This window comes from Magnusiomyces paraingens (assembly GCF_902498895.1).
Source record: "Magnusiomyces paraingens strain CBS 517.90 genome assembly, contig: contig3, whole genome shotgun sequence".
NCBI classification, from domain to species: domain Eukaryota; kingdom Fungi; phylum Ascomycota; class Dipodascomycetes; order Dipodascales; family Dipodascaceae; genus Magnusiomyces; species Magnusiomyces paraingens.
Genome location: NW_022474069.1, coordinates 1450256 through 1466148, shown reverse-complemented (window position 1 = coordinate 1466148; position 15893 = coordinate 1450256). Strand labels below are relative to the sequence as shown.

Below are 15893 nucleotides of genomic sequence, written 5' to 3'. Positions count from 1 at the left end.
CTAATTCAATACCCGCAACATCATCACCGTCGCTTTCTACATCTACACATTTAAATACCAATAGTCGAATAGGTAGAACATCTTCATCTTCGACATCAGCATCAGCATCAGCATTAGCATCATCATCGTCCACTTCGGGAAGCCGACCCGGAAGGGATTTGTATAATAGAACACCAGCATTAACATCGGTATCGCCTGCATCAAGTTCTGGTAGCAGATTAGGAAGGACTCCTTTTTCTTCTTCTGTTTCAGAACCTTCTACTTCTCGCATCTCTTCTTCTGGGCCGATATCATCAGCAGCTAGAAAACGTCAGTTGCAGCAAACAGAACTATCGAAATCTTCAGTGAGTCCTGGCCCTATATCTTCCGGAAACCGTTCTAGTTTAAAGAATGGTACCGGTGGCAAATCTGCTTCATCGGGTCCTGTTTCTAGATCATCTTCTAAACCATCATCATCTTCGTTAAAGACGACTTCAAGCTCTAGATTATCATCTAAGGGGACAGAATCATCACAATCTGCATCTTCTAGACTTGAGCGCACGAAATCACCAGCTCCATTTGCTCAACCCATGAAGAAACTTTTAGACAAGCAAAAGAAAAGAAAGACCACATCTTCTCGGTATGATGGAATTGAAGAGATAGACGATGAGATGGACGACTTTATTGTTGATGATGAAGACGATGATTTCATTGAAGACGACAGAGGGTATTCTCGAAGCAGAGGGAGAAGCCGAGATGAATATGGATACGATCGAGACGAAATTTGGTCCATGTTTAATAGAGGCAAGCGAAGAAGCGATTACGTGGATGATTACGAGGATTTCTCAGATATGGAGGCCACCGGAGCAGACGTTTTGATGGAAGAGCAGCGAAGCGCACGCCAGGCTCGTGAAGAAGATGAGGCGGAAGAAAGAGAACTTAAGAGACGTGCATTGGAGAAGGCACGGCGGAAGAAGTTACGACAAGATTAAAAAAAACGATTGTGTCATGGTTATATATAGTTTTGACGGATGATGAAAACCTCTTATTGATTAGTATGTAGAGATAAGAGGAAAGACTGGATTTATCATTTCTGCACTCAGTTTCTTATTCTTTTAATAAGAAGAATATTCAAATAGATTTTTTTTATACGTTACCATTACCAAATACATACACTGCCAGTGATTACTTTGTCGTGATCAATAAATTTTCAAAAGGATTTGTTCCAAGGATCTTTAAATGGAAGTTATTGAAGAATATTTATATAGTATTGCAGAAGCATGGGTATCGATGGCTCATTCTGGACAAGTAAGTGAATACGTTTGAAAAACTAGAAAGCTGTCAAGGAAAAAAAAAACGTGCCAATATCAATGCGGGATGGAAAAGAGTGGGCCGAGGTCGAGAAACAGGCTACGATACTATTTACACAGTAAATAGACAATAGGGGATAATATGTACGTGGTATAACTAAGTACTATATACGACTTTATTTTAAGTTTTATTTCTAAAGTATTTCTTCCTGATCCAGGTTTTTTTAACTGATAAGAAATTGTTTCCATTTAAAACGTTTCACGGGCGTTAACAATTTTTCAACACACTAGTAAAAGTGTGCTGAATTAGACAGACAATTAGTTGTTGAGTATATTTTTGGTAATCTAACTTAAACTGGCCACACAAGTTGGTTTTTCAGATAAAATAAAATTGTTTTAACAATAACAAAGAAGCTTTTAATAGTTAAATCATCCACAAATTTTGATTAAAAACAGTATTAGTAATAGTTTAAACATCAAAATAAAAGAGTAAATTAACTTATAAATTAACAGCATGAAGTTCGCTACAATCTAGAAACAATAAAGGTATAAATAGTTATTGTACAATGGATATAATGGATAGCACATGAAAAAAAAAAGACAGCCAGTCAAACTTACAAGCGATGCATGTGAAAAATTTAAAAGATACTATTAATAAGATCTTGAAAGAGATCTAGCAGTGTTAAAATAGAAAAAAAAAAAAAAAATTTAGAAGAATGAAGGGACAACAGTAGACTGAGTTTAGAAAATTTGATACCTAAGATATTAATATTCATAAATTTAGTAAGAATCAAATATTGGGAGTTAATAAAAGACTTTTTTTTCCCATTAAAATAATTTTATTATTAATAACAAAAGATAGGAATAAAAGAAAAAACTATTGATAAATTCAAGTCTTTGAGATTTAGAAATTGGTACCAAATACAAAACTACACTTTAAAAAAGTTTTGAGTCTTTTTTTAAGTGAGACATTGAAAATTAGTAAAAAGAAAAAAAAATTTTTTTTTCACTCTTCATTTTCGATTTTTGAGTGATCGTTTGATGACTATTCGGCAAATATTTGCCCGAAAAAGTCAGCTTAGAATATGAAAATTCAGAGAAAATTCGTGGGACGGCCCGTAGAGAATGGCATTTTATTTATAATTAATGAAGGGTGTAGACTAACATTAGCAATCAATAAAAGTAACACAAGTTGTAACAATCCCCAAAAAAAAAAAAAAAAAAAAACAGGTTACCTATTTCTATTACCCAATTCAGGTTACCCGTCCAGTAACTGGTGTGGTCCGTTCATGGGTGGTTGTAAGTCGGGCCATTTTCTCTTTTGCTCGTTTGAATTTTCTATTTCTTTTTTTCTTTCTTTCATTTTTATTTTATTTATTTTTTAAAATCTCATATTTGTTCTATTTTCAGTTTTATTTTTTGTCGATTTTCTCAAAACTTTCTCAATCATTCATTTATATATATTTAACTAAAATTTCCTTTTCCTTTTCCTTGCTGCGTGCTTCGACTCCACATTGACTTTTTGGCTCAATACATTTTTCACGGTCCTTTGTCTGCGTGTGTTTTTTTGCCCGCAAGCATCTCTTATTCCACCACCCACCAAGATCCCAACAATCTCCTCACAAAACAAATATACTTGATTTTCTAAAAAAAAATCCCTCTTTTTTCATATATATTCTTATTTTTTTTTCATTTTTCCATCATTTACTCTAATTATACTCTAAATTAAATATCAAAATGCCACTTCTCTCTAGGTCAAGTGGTGCTGTAACTCTTTTTGACATTCGTCTCAACAACATTCACAAGAACGTCATCGTTCTTCGTGGAAGCCCAGGAAATGCCGCTTCAGTTCATTTGACCGGAAACGTCATTCTTGCACTCTCAGAACCGCTTTCAATCAAAAGAATCACGCTCAAAATTTACGGCAAAATCAGGCTTCAATGGACAGATACAAGTGCAATCTCTAGAACAGGCGCTGCTCGTCATTACCGATATGAAAACTATGTCTACGAAAAGGAGTGGCCCAACCTCGAGCTTGCAAGCAGCAGTCTTGACTCTTCTACAACAAATTTAAACACTTTGTCTTCATCTAATAACGCTAGCAGTACGGGTCTCAGTAATAGTAATAACAACAGTTCGAGTCTGATCGGCTTAAACCATTTGGGATCGTCGTCACATGGTAGTTCTACACCCTCATCCACACATACCCTTCGACAGGGAAACCATGAGTTTCCCTTTGAAACTATCATTCCGGGCTCTATCGATGAGTCAGTTGAAGGCCTGGAAGGTGGCCATGTCATTTACAGAATTGTGGCTACTATCGAACGCGGCAGATTCACAAATAATGTAACATGCAAGCGTCACTTACGAATCGTGCGGACACTCGGTTCCGACATTCTCGAGCTGTCGCAATCTGTCAGCATCGATAACACATGGCCCAAGAAGATTGATTACTCCATATCCATTCCTAATAAAGCACTGGCTGTCGGATCCATTATAAACATTTCCATGGAACTTTCCCCACTTCTCAAAGGCCTAAAGTTAGGCACAATACGCATTTTGTTAGTGGAGCAAGTAAGTTTGGCCATTCCCTCAGGTGCACATCATCAGTACGAGCGCTGCGTAGTGGAGCATGTCATTCCTTCCCCGCCAAACGGATTCTTGGGCTATGATGTCTGGTCTATCAATGAAACTTTTGCACTGCCTGCAAACCTTTCAAAATGTACTCAAGACTGCATTATTCATTCCAACATTAAGGTCGGACACAAGCTCAAATTTGCTGTCAGCTTGAAGAATCCTGATGGCCATACTTCTGAACTTCGAGCATCACTGCCTGTTTATGTCTTCATCTCCCCAAATGTCCCAGTACGTGCACCAGACTCTAGTCATACTGTTATCTTCGACCAACAAACCTCGTCCAATACCAACATCCGTTCCACTGACTTGGTAGAAACAAATGCTCCACCAAACTATGCCGACCATGTATACGATAGATTATGGTGCGATATTGCACCGACCAACTTTGATTCTCCCATACATTCTGGTGCCGCAACGCCTTTACACTCCAGATCTCGACGTAATTCCAATGACCATGCGGTAATTAGCTCATCATTAGCAATGACCGCTGCTCCACAACACCTCACTGATGCCCATGCTCGATCAGTTCTTGTAGACAACTTAAGACAACTTCAGATTCAACAACATGCCGCAACTGCCATTTCGGACGACAGTAGTGCGCCACCACTCTTGTCCGGTGGAAACAATAGCAATAATAATAGTGGTACCAACCTTCAAGGCCTCTACGCAACCAATAGCGGCAGTAGCGACAACAGCAATGGTTCTTCATCTAGCGCAAATAACAATGGTATCACTATTACCGCTCGGCAAACGCTGGACTTGTCTAGTGCAAACGAAGGAGTGAGTGCTGGGTCGGGAACCGCAGGTGGGTCACTATCTCAAGTTATGGCGTCCTTAGGGTCACACCGATCCGGCGGCTCATCAGGTACCAACACTCCCGGTGGTGGTCTCGAGTCCCACGCTCAGTCGCTTGCATTTGCACTCAGCACCTCGGCTGATTTTAGTCCGATGCCACCCCAGTCGCCCGACTTTATGCACTTGTCTCACCCAGTTTCCCCTAACCTATCTACAGCGCCCAGCCATGCTCAACTTGAGATACTATCACGGGTACCCTCTTATCAAACTGCGATTAACTCCGACACTCCAATGGGTGTTGAGGAAGCTCCACTCTACGAGGACAGCATGCGACACCTTTCCTCGTCTGGTCCTGGTCAAAGTATCTCAGGTTTTCGGAGATCTACCCAGTCGGCTACTAACTTGATGAGATCGGTTAGCAGCGGTAATGGCACCTCTAATTTGCGGCAAGGAGCTACTACATCACGGTCTGCCGTCCATCTACACGAAATTAACGCTGCCTCTGCAATTAACGAACCAACCATTATTAGCAGCTTCAACAACAACACCAACAACTCTGGCGTAACTAATAATACCGTTTCCGGAAATGCCAATTCCACTACTGGCGCCATTCAACAACAGAAGCAAATCCCTACGCCCGGTGGTAGTGGTACCTCTGTTGGTGGTGCGGCTCAACACCAAATATCTTCCGGCAACCCCGCATTTGCCTCCGCTTCTGCAGCTTCTGCTCCCCAGCCAGTATCATCATTTTCATCATCGTCGAGACCCTCCTCGCCGGCTGTGCTCACACTCCCACCGGTGTCCTTGACTCCACCACCTCCAGCGATTCTCCATCAACCTCAGTCGAGCCGCCGAATAGCCCCAATTGTTACTAACAACAACATCAACAATTCTTCACGGACCCGCAGTCACAGCATGGGCTCCGTGTCCTCACCCTCTGGTGGAATTATGTCTGTATCGAGTGGCATGGCGTCTGTGCCGCCTACGCTAGTTGAAAACGAAATCAGTCATACTTTTTTCCCACCGTCTACTCCAAGCAGTCCTTCGGGTCCGGCACCTATATCTTCATCTGCATCAAGTAACAGCGCTTCCTCTTCATTTAGTTCTTTTATGCGAACTCGCAACGCGTCTTTTAGCACTACCCCAGGAATCGCCCCAGGCTCAATGGCTGGTAATGGAAACGCCGCCTGCTTTTCAGTCACACCAGGCGTAAGCTCCGGCACCACTTCATCGCTTTCTGGTACGGCCGGGGTTTCTGGTAATAGCAGCCGTTATCGTGTGCGCTCTGGCCAGTCTTCTGCAACAGTCAGCGGATCATCGACCCCTTTATTTTCTAGCTCGAGCCGCTCTAACAGTACCCGATATTTGTTAGAAGAAGCTACCAAGTTTTTACACTTAGGAAAACTTTCGCCGTCATCGGCTCCTGCATCGTCAACTGGTAATTCACAGCCTTAACTAACTGTAAATTATTTTTTGTGTGTTTATGCCTTTTTTTTTAATGATATACCCATTTTAATGAAATAGATAGAACTCTTGAGTATTTTCTTCGGTTTGGATATGTGGTTTCTCTGCGTAGGTATTTCAGAATTTATTCTAACTAACGACTACAATTTTTCAAAATGTTTTTAATTTAATTTAATTTAATTTAATTTAAATTGAAATACTATCTTATGTGCTACTTAATATTTAAAAGAAACCTAACTGTTATACCCATTGATTTGCACAAATTTCAAAAAATAATAAAAAATATCAAAAATATTAAAAAGTTAAAGTTAAAGATAAAGATAAAGTTAAAGATAAAAAAAAAAAAGGAGAATACCAGCTTCATAAAAAACTGAACCCACAGTACCCTTAAGCACTGGCAACAGAAGTGGGCGGAATCACATTCCCAGTTGACAATGTCACACCAGTAGCGGTTGCAGTAGCACCACGAGTTCTGCGGCCTGAAGTTGTTGTGGAAGTGGGCTTGCGGCGATTATCGTCATCGCTGTCGCTGTCAATATCGTTATCGGTGCCAACGTTGTTCCCGTCAGCATGATCGTCTTCGCTATCAGTATCAGGGGAGCGCTTAGCAAGTTTCTTACGAAGCATCTTCTTGCGAGGAGAACCAGTGCGACGAGGTTTGCGATCATCATCACTGTCACTGTTGGAATCAGTTTTATTTCCGTCAGTATGATCGTCCTCACTGTCACTGTCAGTATCAGGAGAACGCTTAGCAAGTTTCTTGCGGAGTGTCTTCTTGCGAGGAGAACCAGTACGACGAGGTTTGTGATCATCCTCGCTGTCACTGTCATTGTCATTGCCATTGTCAGTGTCAGTGTCAGTGTCAGCGTCAGCCTCAGCGTCAGCCTCAGCGTCAGTATGATCGTTCTCGCTGTCAGTATCAGGGGAACGCTTGGCAAGTTTCTTACGAAGCGTCTTCTTGCGAGGAGAACCAGTGCGACGAGGTTTGCGATCATCATCACTGTCACTGTTGGAATCAGTTTTATTTCCGTCAGTATGATCGTCCTCACTGTCACTGTCAGTATCAGGAGAACGCTTAGCAAGTTTCTTGCGGAGTGTCTTCTTGCGAGGAGAACCAGTACGACGAGGTTTGTGATCATCCTCGCTGTCACTGTCACTGTCAGTGGCATTTTCTTTGCCTTTGTCGGTTTCAGCGCCAGAGTCATTATCTTCACTGTCGGTATCGTCAGAAGATCTTTTGTTCATTTTCTTTGAGAATCTCTTAAATTTCATGCTTCGACGAGAACCTACTTTTTTGACAGTAGGGGTAGCAGCAGGGATACCGGAAGAAATACCAGCTTCCACATCAGCTTTGGCAACTGCATTGAGAACTGTATCAGGCTGAGCTGTAGGAGCAGCAAGAGAGGTAGCAAGAGAGACAAGATAAAGGGTGTTAGAAAGTTTCATGTTGAAATTGGATTTAAAAATGGGAGTTTATCTTTTTTTGGAGTTTGAAAGTAGTGGAGAAATAAAATAGCAAGATATAAGAAAAAAAATATAAGAAGATAGTGGGTTAGTAAAAAAAATGAATATCTTTAGGAAATCCAGCTCTTTAAATACCCTTTTCTCTTCTTTAATATCTTGTGTTTTGAAGTGAGTTGATACCATAAAATAAAAGCAAAATGATAAATTTAAAAGATTGAATTTCTTAGGTTTTGGGCCTTTTTTTCCAAAAAAAATACCAAATAAGAATAAGAAGTAATGATTTAACTTTGATATTATTGTTTATTAAGAAAATTATTTACAGAAAATATACTCAAACTGTGATTTCTTTTGTGATTTTGCGGATAATATTCAGCCCCCACTTTGTTTGAAACCGATTACAAACTTGCAAGCAATTGCCATCATTAAGTTTTTCGTGAAATTAGTTATTACTCAAGTAACGTTTTTAAAGTTGAATCTTGGCAATTAATTAGTGACGCGACTTTTAAAAAAAAACTAAAATTTGGTCCTTTAAATGCTTTACTTACTACCCCTTTGATTAATTCCCTAGATGGTTAAGAATTAGGAAATAAATGGCTTTTCTATATCATAAAGCTTTGCAATTCAGTTTCGAATAAAAATATAAAACACTGTTAAAGTGCACGCTGTAATTTTTCTGATCAAAAAAATTATTTAATAAATAAAAATAAAAATAAAAATAAAAATAAAAATAAAAATAAAAATAAAAATAAAAATAAAAATAAAAATAAAAATAAAAATAAAAATAAAAATAAAAATAAAAATAAAAATAAAAAAAAAAATAAAAATAAAAATAAAAATAAAAATAAAAATAAAAAAAATAAAAAAAAAAAAAAAAAAAAAAAAAAAAAAAAAAAAAAAAAAAATAAAAATAAAAATAAAAAAAAAAAAAAAAATAAAAATAAAAATAAAAATAAAAATAAAAATAAAAATAAAAATAAAAATAAAAATAAAAATAAAAATAAAAATAAAAATAAAAATAAAAATAAAAATAAAAATAAAAATAAAAATAAAAATAAAAATAAAAATAAAAATAAAAATAAAAATAAAAATAAAAATAAAAATAAAAATAAAAATAAACTTTGTGACGAAATGTAAAAACAAATGAAAACTTTCAGCTTAATGAAGGCCATGTCGTGTGCACATGTAGCATCTTGGCATACCTGCACTACTAACTAACACGTTTAATTGATAGATTTTTTTCCCTTTAGCTTTAAATTCTTATTGAAAAAATTCATTTTCTCTATTTTCTATTTCCAGGTCTAGATACAGTGCGAAAACTGACATCATCTGCCAAGTAATACGATCATCATAACATAATGTGACTTTTAGACAGCATATGGACAAGAAAATATAAGTTAGTAATTTTGAATGTGCATAAGTGGCTTTCAAATACTACACCACCTTTATTCTAACATTGTTTCTCCCAATCAAATTTTCAGATTGTCTCTTATTTGGTGTTATTCCTAAAAGTAAAATGCATGTGTGACCAGAAATAAATTTCAAGTTTAAAAAATGCATTTATCTTCGCAGAATATACCCAATTGAAGTTGTAAAAAAGAGGCTTAAATATTTCTGGTTCTTGGTGTTTCAATATGGCTTGGCTGGAAAAGTTATACCAACAGCGCATTTATTTTTGGCTGTGCAGTTAACAAGAGATTTTATTTTGATTGATATCATGATTGTGTTTTTTTTATAGATGGAACGTGATTGTTTCTATATTTAAGTGGATGTGATGAATTTGTAAATTTTAGACTAAATAAACAAGCTAATTGTGTATATAGCTTAGTAGAGTACCAAGAAACTCAAGAATAAAGGAGGCCATTTGCTCAGGGCTTAGAAATATCTAAAAAAAACTTTACAAGTTATGGAAATTTTGATCATGCACAATAGAAGAATGAATGCTTGTTGGTTTATTCCTAATAATTTAGTGATATCACTGAAAAAAAGATTTATTGATAATATTTTTAGATATCCTGATACACATTGAAAATTTTCAACTTGACACGCAAATTAAAATAAGTTTATAAAAGTCTTTTAATCAAAATTATTTATAAATAATTGCAGTTCGTATTTCATAAATTAGATTGAATCTTTATCAATGGTGTAAATTCTAAACAAAATAAGCGCATTGAGATTTAATTAATTTGAAAGCAATAGTCTATTCTACAAAAGCCCATACTTTTCATTCAATTATATTAACATCGTTATCAAAAGCTTTGGATTTTACAATCGACAATTCACAATTCTCAATGCTATCAATCTTGCAATTTTAACTAATATAATTATATTATATTATATTATAATAAAGATTTAACTGAATTTAAGTGAATTTCAATAATAAATAACTTATTCAACTATTATATCAGTTGAAAACTTGTAAATGTTGAGGCTGATTGACTAGTATTCAATAAAAAAATTTTAAATGTTGAACATTTGTTTTCAAACCTTAACCTCAAAAGAGTAAATTTTTGAAAAGTGGCTGTGTATTCTTGGCAAGAATAAATTGCAATTTTTTTTATTTTACATTAAATACAATTTTGGTTACTTTTCATTTAGATATTTTCCAAAGTTCTGGAATCAATTGCTTAAAAAAGTTTTGTTAAATCTAATATTTTTTTTTCTCTATATTGCTAGAATGTTAAAGCACCAAATGATTGACAATTTGTTAATTTTTTTCAGTTAAAATTGTTAAAAATATTTTAAATACGTCATTCATATCACTCAGAAATTTTATGGTGCGGATCTTTCCCGGTCTCCCGTCGTCATCTTGTATATAGAACATGATCCTTTAGAATAAATTTCAGTGCCATTGTGAGAATTTCTAAACACTTGAATTAAAAATATTTCCGTCTGTATTAATTTACCCTTTGCTATTTATTAAAACCTAGAAACTTTGAAAAACAGGGGAAAATATTAATTTATGCATACAGTTAAGTGATTGGCGGTTTCACTAAATTCACCTAAAAAAGAGACATGAAAAAAAAGTACGGCTACGTCTTTTTTTTGAAGCTTCTCGTATACTAGATTTTTTTTAGGTTTACAAAAAAATATTCCGAAAAAGCCGGCCTCATTTATCAAAAATTGAAGATCTTGAATATCAACGTCTTAACTTGCGAAATGTCAAAAAAAAAAAAAAGTATCTTCACCAAGATACGATAAAAAATATATTCACAGAGAAAAACATTTTTCAATTTTTAAAGAAATTCAAATATAAAAAAAATAAAATAAAACTTTATTGTGTATTTGTCAAGGTAGTTAGAAAAAAAAAGCAAGTAAGACATCATAATATTGATGAAGAATATTGTAGCTATGCGGTCTTCTGGAAAGACCAAACAATGTTTTAAGTACTATGAAAAAAACACCAACATAGTGTTGATAATCACCACCATATAATCAAACATCTTATAAATACAAACGCATAGTTCGGCCGCCATTAGAAACCCAAGAATTAGTTAGTATCAGCAAAAACAAGGATATGAGCAAAATTTTGATTGCAATTTCGCACTACCTTTTTTTCCAGCGCCTTTAATTCAAGTGCCAATTGACATACACAAGACACTCTTGGATGAGTGAGGAGTATACCAGCAAGATATGCACCAAGTGAAGTACAGTAAGATTCAAGCTGTCTCTGAATGGTCGTGTCTACCATTGTGATTAGTTTAGAGTCTCTGTTAACAGAGACGTCAAAGAAGCCAGAAACATCCTAATCAATTTTCTGGCTTCCTCCACAATTATACATCAAACACGGGAGTGCGTTCATTGCTCCTTTAAAAAAAAAACCTGTCATTTTATGATACATTTTAGTAAACAGAGTTGTAACAAGGTTTTAAGAGTTAAAAAGTCTGTCACTTATGTCACATTTCCTGGACAAATTAGTTTTTATGTCTCTATTTCCATTGATTTGTTTGATTTTTTAAAAATATGTCTCTGTTTTTGAGTTTGTTGCCTTTTTTTTTCTCTATGGCAATCGCCTGCTTATCTTTATAGATTTAGTTGCTAGTTTTAATCCGTTAGGGTTCTTGTTTTGAATATATTTGTTTCAACTAGAATAAGAAAAAAAAAATTAAATGGACCATTGTTTTTCTATTTAGAAGATATATGCAAATCAAACTGTGAAATTAAGGTCACATTGGATAGAATCGGTTTTTGACTTTAGTTTTAACTTTTTTTTATCCTCCTTTAGCCCTTTTGTAATTTTGTCATTTTCATTTCATCTTTAATTTAATCTATTCATGCAAATAAAATATCGATATCCATTACTGTTATTAGAGAAAAAAAAAATCAATTTCTAGTCCTTTAGACGAGGCTTCGACTTTAAATTAAGAAATATTTTAAGAAATATTTTAAGAATGTTTATTGCCTTGATTTTAAGCTTGTTTCTCTGAAAGGCTTTTAAAGACTCTCTCTCAACTAAAGACTTTCTCAAAACTTTGAAGAGGGGAATTTGTTCAATGATCCTTTCAAACATGTCTATTACTCTCCAAGTTACCAATAAATTTGAAAAGGTATATTTTCTCCTAAGACTATTTTTTTATAAAGGCCTATCATGAATACAACCCCCTCTTTAAAAATTAGCCCTATTTTAAAACAAGTAAGAATTAGTTTATTAAATCCATGCCTTATGAACGATTTTCTTTTCTCTTCTTCCCCTTTTTTTGTGAATATCGCTTGACTACCCCATGTTTTAGAAAATAAAAAAAACTGTTTATTTTTTTTTCTAGTCCTTGTAATTAACCCATAAAAAAAGATATTTGGGACCCGAAATTTCTTCTCCGTGATCTTCATGTCTTAAAGAATCTGGTAAAATAATGTTTAAAGGCATTTCTTTTTTTTTTTTTTTTGAAAAAAGAGGGGTTTGTCGTAATGAAATTTATTTCTTTAAATATGGTCTTGTTTCCATCTTTATCTTCATTTATTTTTTTATCATCCTTGTATATCAAATAATGCTTAATTTGTTATCTGTTTTCTTGGCTTTGGTATCACTGCAGCTGGTACTGGCCGATCCGTCTTTTATCATCAATTCTAACCAGAAAGTCACTGGTAAAAATGAAAATGAACGGGTGGAATCTTTTAAAGGAATCCCATTTGCAGAACCCCCTTTACGAAATCTGCGATTTGCTCCTCCTATTCCATTCAATCAAAGCTATGATCAAATTCAAGCTACTGCATTTAAGTCATCATGTATGGGTATCAACCCTGTAGGTGTTATTGACGCTCTCAGAACAGCTGTGGGAGTTATACCATTCAATAACGTTCTCACACAAATAATTAAGCCCCTGGAAGGTGTTTTTACAATGGCTGATACAAATGAGGATTGTTTGTACTTCAATATTTATCGTCCTGCAGGCACCAAGCCCGGAGATAACCTACCAGTCATGGTTTGGTTTTTCGGTGGTGCATTCGTTTTTGGCACTGGTAATACATATGATGGAACTCGGTATGTTGAAGCAAGTATTGACCTTAAGGAGCCTGTGATCGTTGTGACAATGAACCACCGTCTGGCAGCCTGGGGGTTTTTGGGAGGAAAAGCCGTGAAAAATGAAGGCAGTGGGAACGTCGGTTTATTGGATCAACGAATGGTGCTGGAGTGGATTGCTGATCATATTAAAGACGTTGGAGGAAACCCAGACAAAGTGACACTGTTTGGTGAATCAGCTGGAGGTATGAGTATTTGGGGTCAAATGGAAATGTATGATGGTGATCATACATATAATGGTAAGCCTCTGTTCCATGGAGCAATTATGCAAAGTGGAAGTGTTCTTCCATTAGAGACTATTGACAATGAACGGTCGCAAAAGCTTGCTGACCGGTTCATCAAGGCTGCTGAATGCGATAACCGAAGTGATAAAGATACCATGTCGTGTTTGCGGGGAAAGTCAACTCAAGAATTGGATCGAGCCATGAATACGTTTAGTGTGTTTGAAAACTTTGGTATTCTTGATATGTTTGTGACATGGGCACCACGAGCAGACGGGAAATACATTCGGGATATACCTCATAAACTCACCGATCAGAGAAAGTTTGCCAAAGTGCCCATTATTATTGGTGACCAGGAAGATGAAGCGACATTATTTGCACCAATTTTGCCGGCGATGTCTGATGCTGACACTTACCAAATTGCAAAAACCTTGCTACTATCTGCCACAGAAAATGATATTCAAAAGTTGCTGGCCTTGTACCCGAACGATCAAACAAAAGGAGCACCGTTCAGAACTAGATACCTTAATACGCTGACTCCCCAGTTCAAGCGGCTAGCAGGTTTGCTGACAGATGTTTTGTATCACAATAACCGACGGCGAGTGTTGCATGCAGCAGAAGGTGTAGACCGGTACAATTACTTTGCAACAACGCTACATAATGTGCTTCCGTTCTTTGGGACAACACACGCAAATGATTTGGTGTGGCAATGGTTTTTAAACCTAGGTCCTTACAAGGCATACATCAATTATTTCTTGTCGTTTGCCAACCACCAAGATCCAAACGTTAACAATGGAGGATTGCCTAATTGGCCCAAGTATACAAATGACGGAAAAGATACGCTCGAAATAGGGTTTAACAGCTTGGGGACAACTAAGGATGATTTTCGGGAAGAAGAGATTCAGTACATGATTGATAATCCTAGTGTTATTGCTTTTTAAGGTGGTAGGAAAATAATCTAAATTAATTAAAAGATTAAAAGATTAAGTATCCAAAAAAAAAAATTGTTGTATGAACGGTTATTTGATTGATATTCTGAGTTTAGAATAAAAGAATTAAGATAAGAGTTGGTTGTAACCAAAAACACAGAAGTAGGCGTTTGTTGGCTGGGTGTCGTTTAGTGCGGCTAAAGGTCAGTTTTCAATTGTAGTTATCTGATAACTGAATAATACAATAATCTGTGTCTGCTTCTCGATATTTGGGTTTCAGTAAAAGTAAAGTTTTATCTTTTATTGCCTTTTTTTTTTAAAAAAAAAAATAAAATAACGGATTTATCTTTAAAAGTTATAGTTGTTTTATAACAAGTAAATTTTTTGGTTTATAAAATATTTTTATATAAAAGGGTACAACCAAATGAAAGATTGTTGCTTAGTCCATGGGTCCTTTAAAAAGTATTATAGTTAACTGATAGTAAGACAATATTAAGTAAAATGTTTAATATAAAAGAGAATTAATTTTTTAAAGTCACTTACTAATTTCTTATTCTTTTTCTTAGAGAAGCCGATCATCATAAATTTTTCATAAGAATCAAAAAAAAAAAATTTTTTTGAAGCTAGACTTACAACTTAAAATCACTATTTCTGAATATTTTATTTAGCTTGAAGAGTTTTTAACTACAAATATAGTTGTTAATTTAACTATTTTCGGTAAATCTATTACGAAAACAAATTGATTCAACTAAAAGAGTTTTCCAAGTTAAAAACTGGATAAATAGTAATTCTTTAAGCATATGTTTGAGAAAACAAGAATGACGAATTTTAAAAGAAGGTTTAACAAGTATACATATGTCAACAATATTTTTTTTTATTCATAAAAGATGAACTTTACTTTTTTTTTAAATGAATTTCAACCATCAAAAAGTTGTTTCTCTCATTTACAAACAAATTGAGATTCGATTACTTTCATCGGCATCAAAGTATATGTGTAAAAATCAAGCAATGGTTGGGTATCATGAGAAAACATTTTCTTATAGGTAAGTTTACTATGAATGAATAAAAAAAATTAAAAAATTGTGAAAAGAATGTCCTAATGAACAATATTTCAGTCAAGATCTATTTGACTTGAATCTTTCTCCTATAACGGTGTTGAGCAATGTAACACATCTTAGTATTTCCACATTAAATTTTCAAGATGGGAAAAAATTTGTAACAAAAAAAGGGAGTTTTTGGAAAAACTTGAGCTTTTTTTTTTGAATATAGAAGTTAGTCCAAAACTGGTATATTTGAGGCTGGTTATCAAAACAGAAAATTATTGAAAGGGATGCATGTGAAAGATTATATATATATATATATATATATATAATAAAATATATTTTATTGTAAGCCAAGTGGATCTACTAGGGTGTATGTATTTGGTTCCATTTTTTTCCCTCATTCCAAAATTGGTGAACCTTCAAGCTGCACATTTTTATAAAGGCAACTGTTTAAAGACAAACACACAAAATTATTTTAGCCAAGTTCAAACAGTTTTATGCAATCGTCCTTGTTTAACTGCATTAACAGTACCATT

General features: G+C 34.9%; 3 protein-coding genes across 3 annotated transcripts; 2 read left to right on the top strand and 1 right to left on the bottom strand.

Moving 5' to 3' along the window:
- Window positions 1–3026: 3026 nt before the first annotated feature.
- Window positions 3027–6176, top strand: SAPINGB_P003761 (uncharacterized protein; the record flags this gene model as incomplete). The annotated part of the gene is made up of 1 exon (XM_031998477.1): window positions 3027–6176. One exon carries the CDS (start codon window positions 3027–3029, stop codon window positions 6174–6176), a length of 3150 nt encoding a protein of 1049 aa, XP_031854368.1.
- A 396-nt stretch (window positions 6177–6572) lies between these two features.
- SAPINGB_P003760 (uncharacterized protein) lies at window positions 6573–7631 on the bottom strand (the record flags this gene model as incomplete). The annotated part of the gene is made up of 1 exon (XM_031998476.1): window positions 6573–7631. One exon carries the CDS (start codon window positions 7629–7631, stop codon window positions 6573–6575), a length of 1059 nt encoding a protein of 352 aa, XP_031854367.1.
- A 5000-nt stretch (window positions 7632–12631) lies between these two features.
- SAPINGB_P003759 (uncharacterized protein) lies at window positions 12632–14326 on the top strand (the record flags this gene model as incomplete). Its single annotated transcript, XM_031998475.1, has 1 exon — window positions 12632–14326. One exon carries the CDS (start codon window positions 12632–12634, stop codon window positions 14324–14326), a length of 1695 nt encoding a protein of 564 aa, XP_031854366.1.
- Between the last annotated feature and the right edge of the window lie 1567 nt (window positions 14327–15893).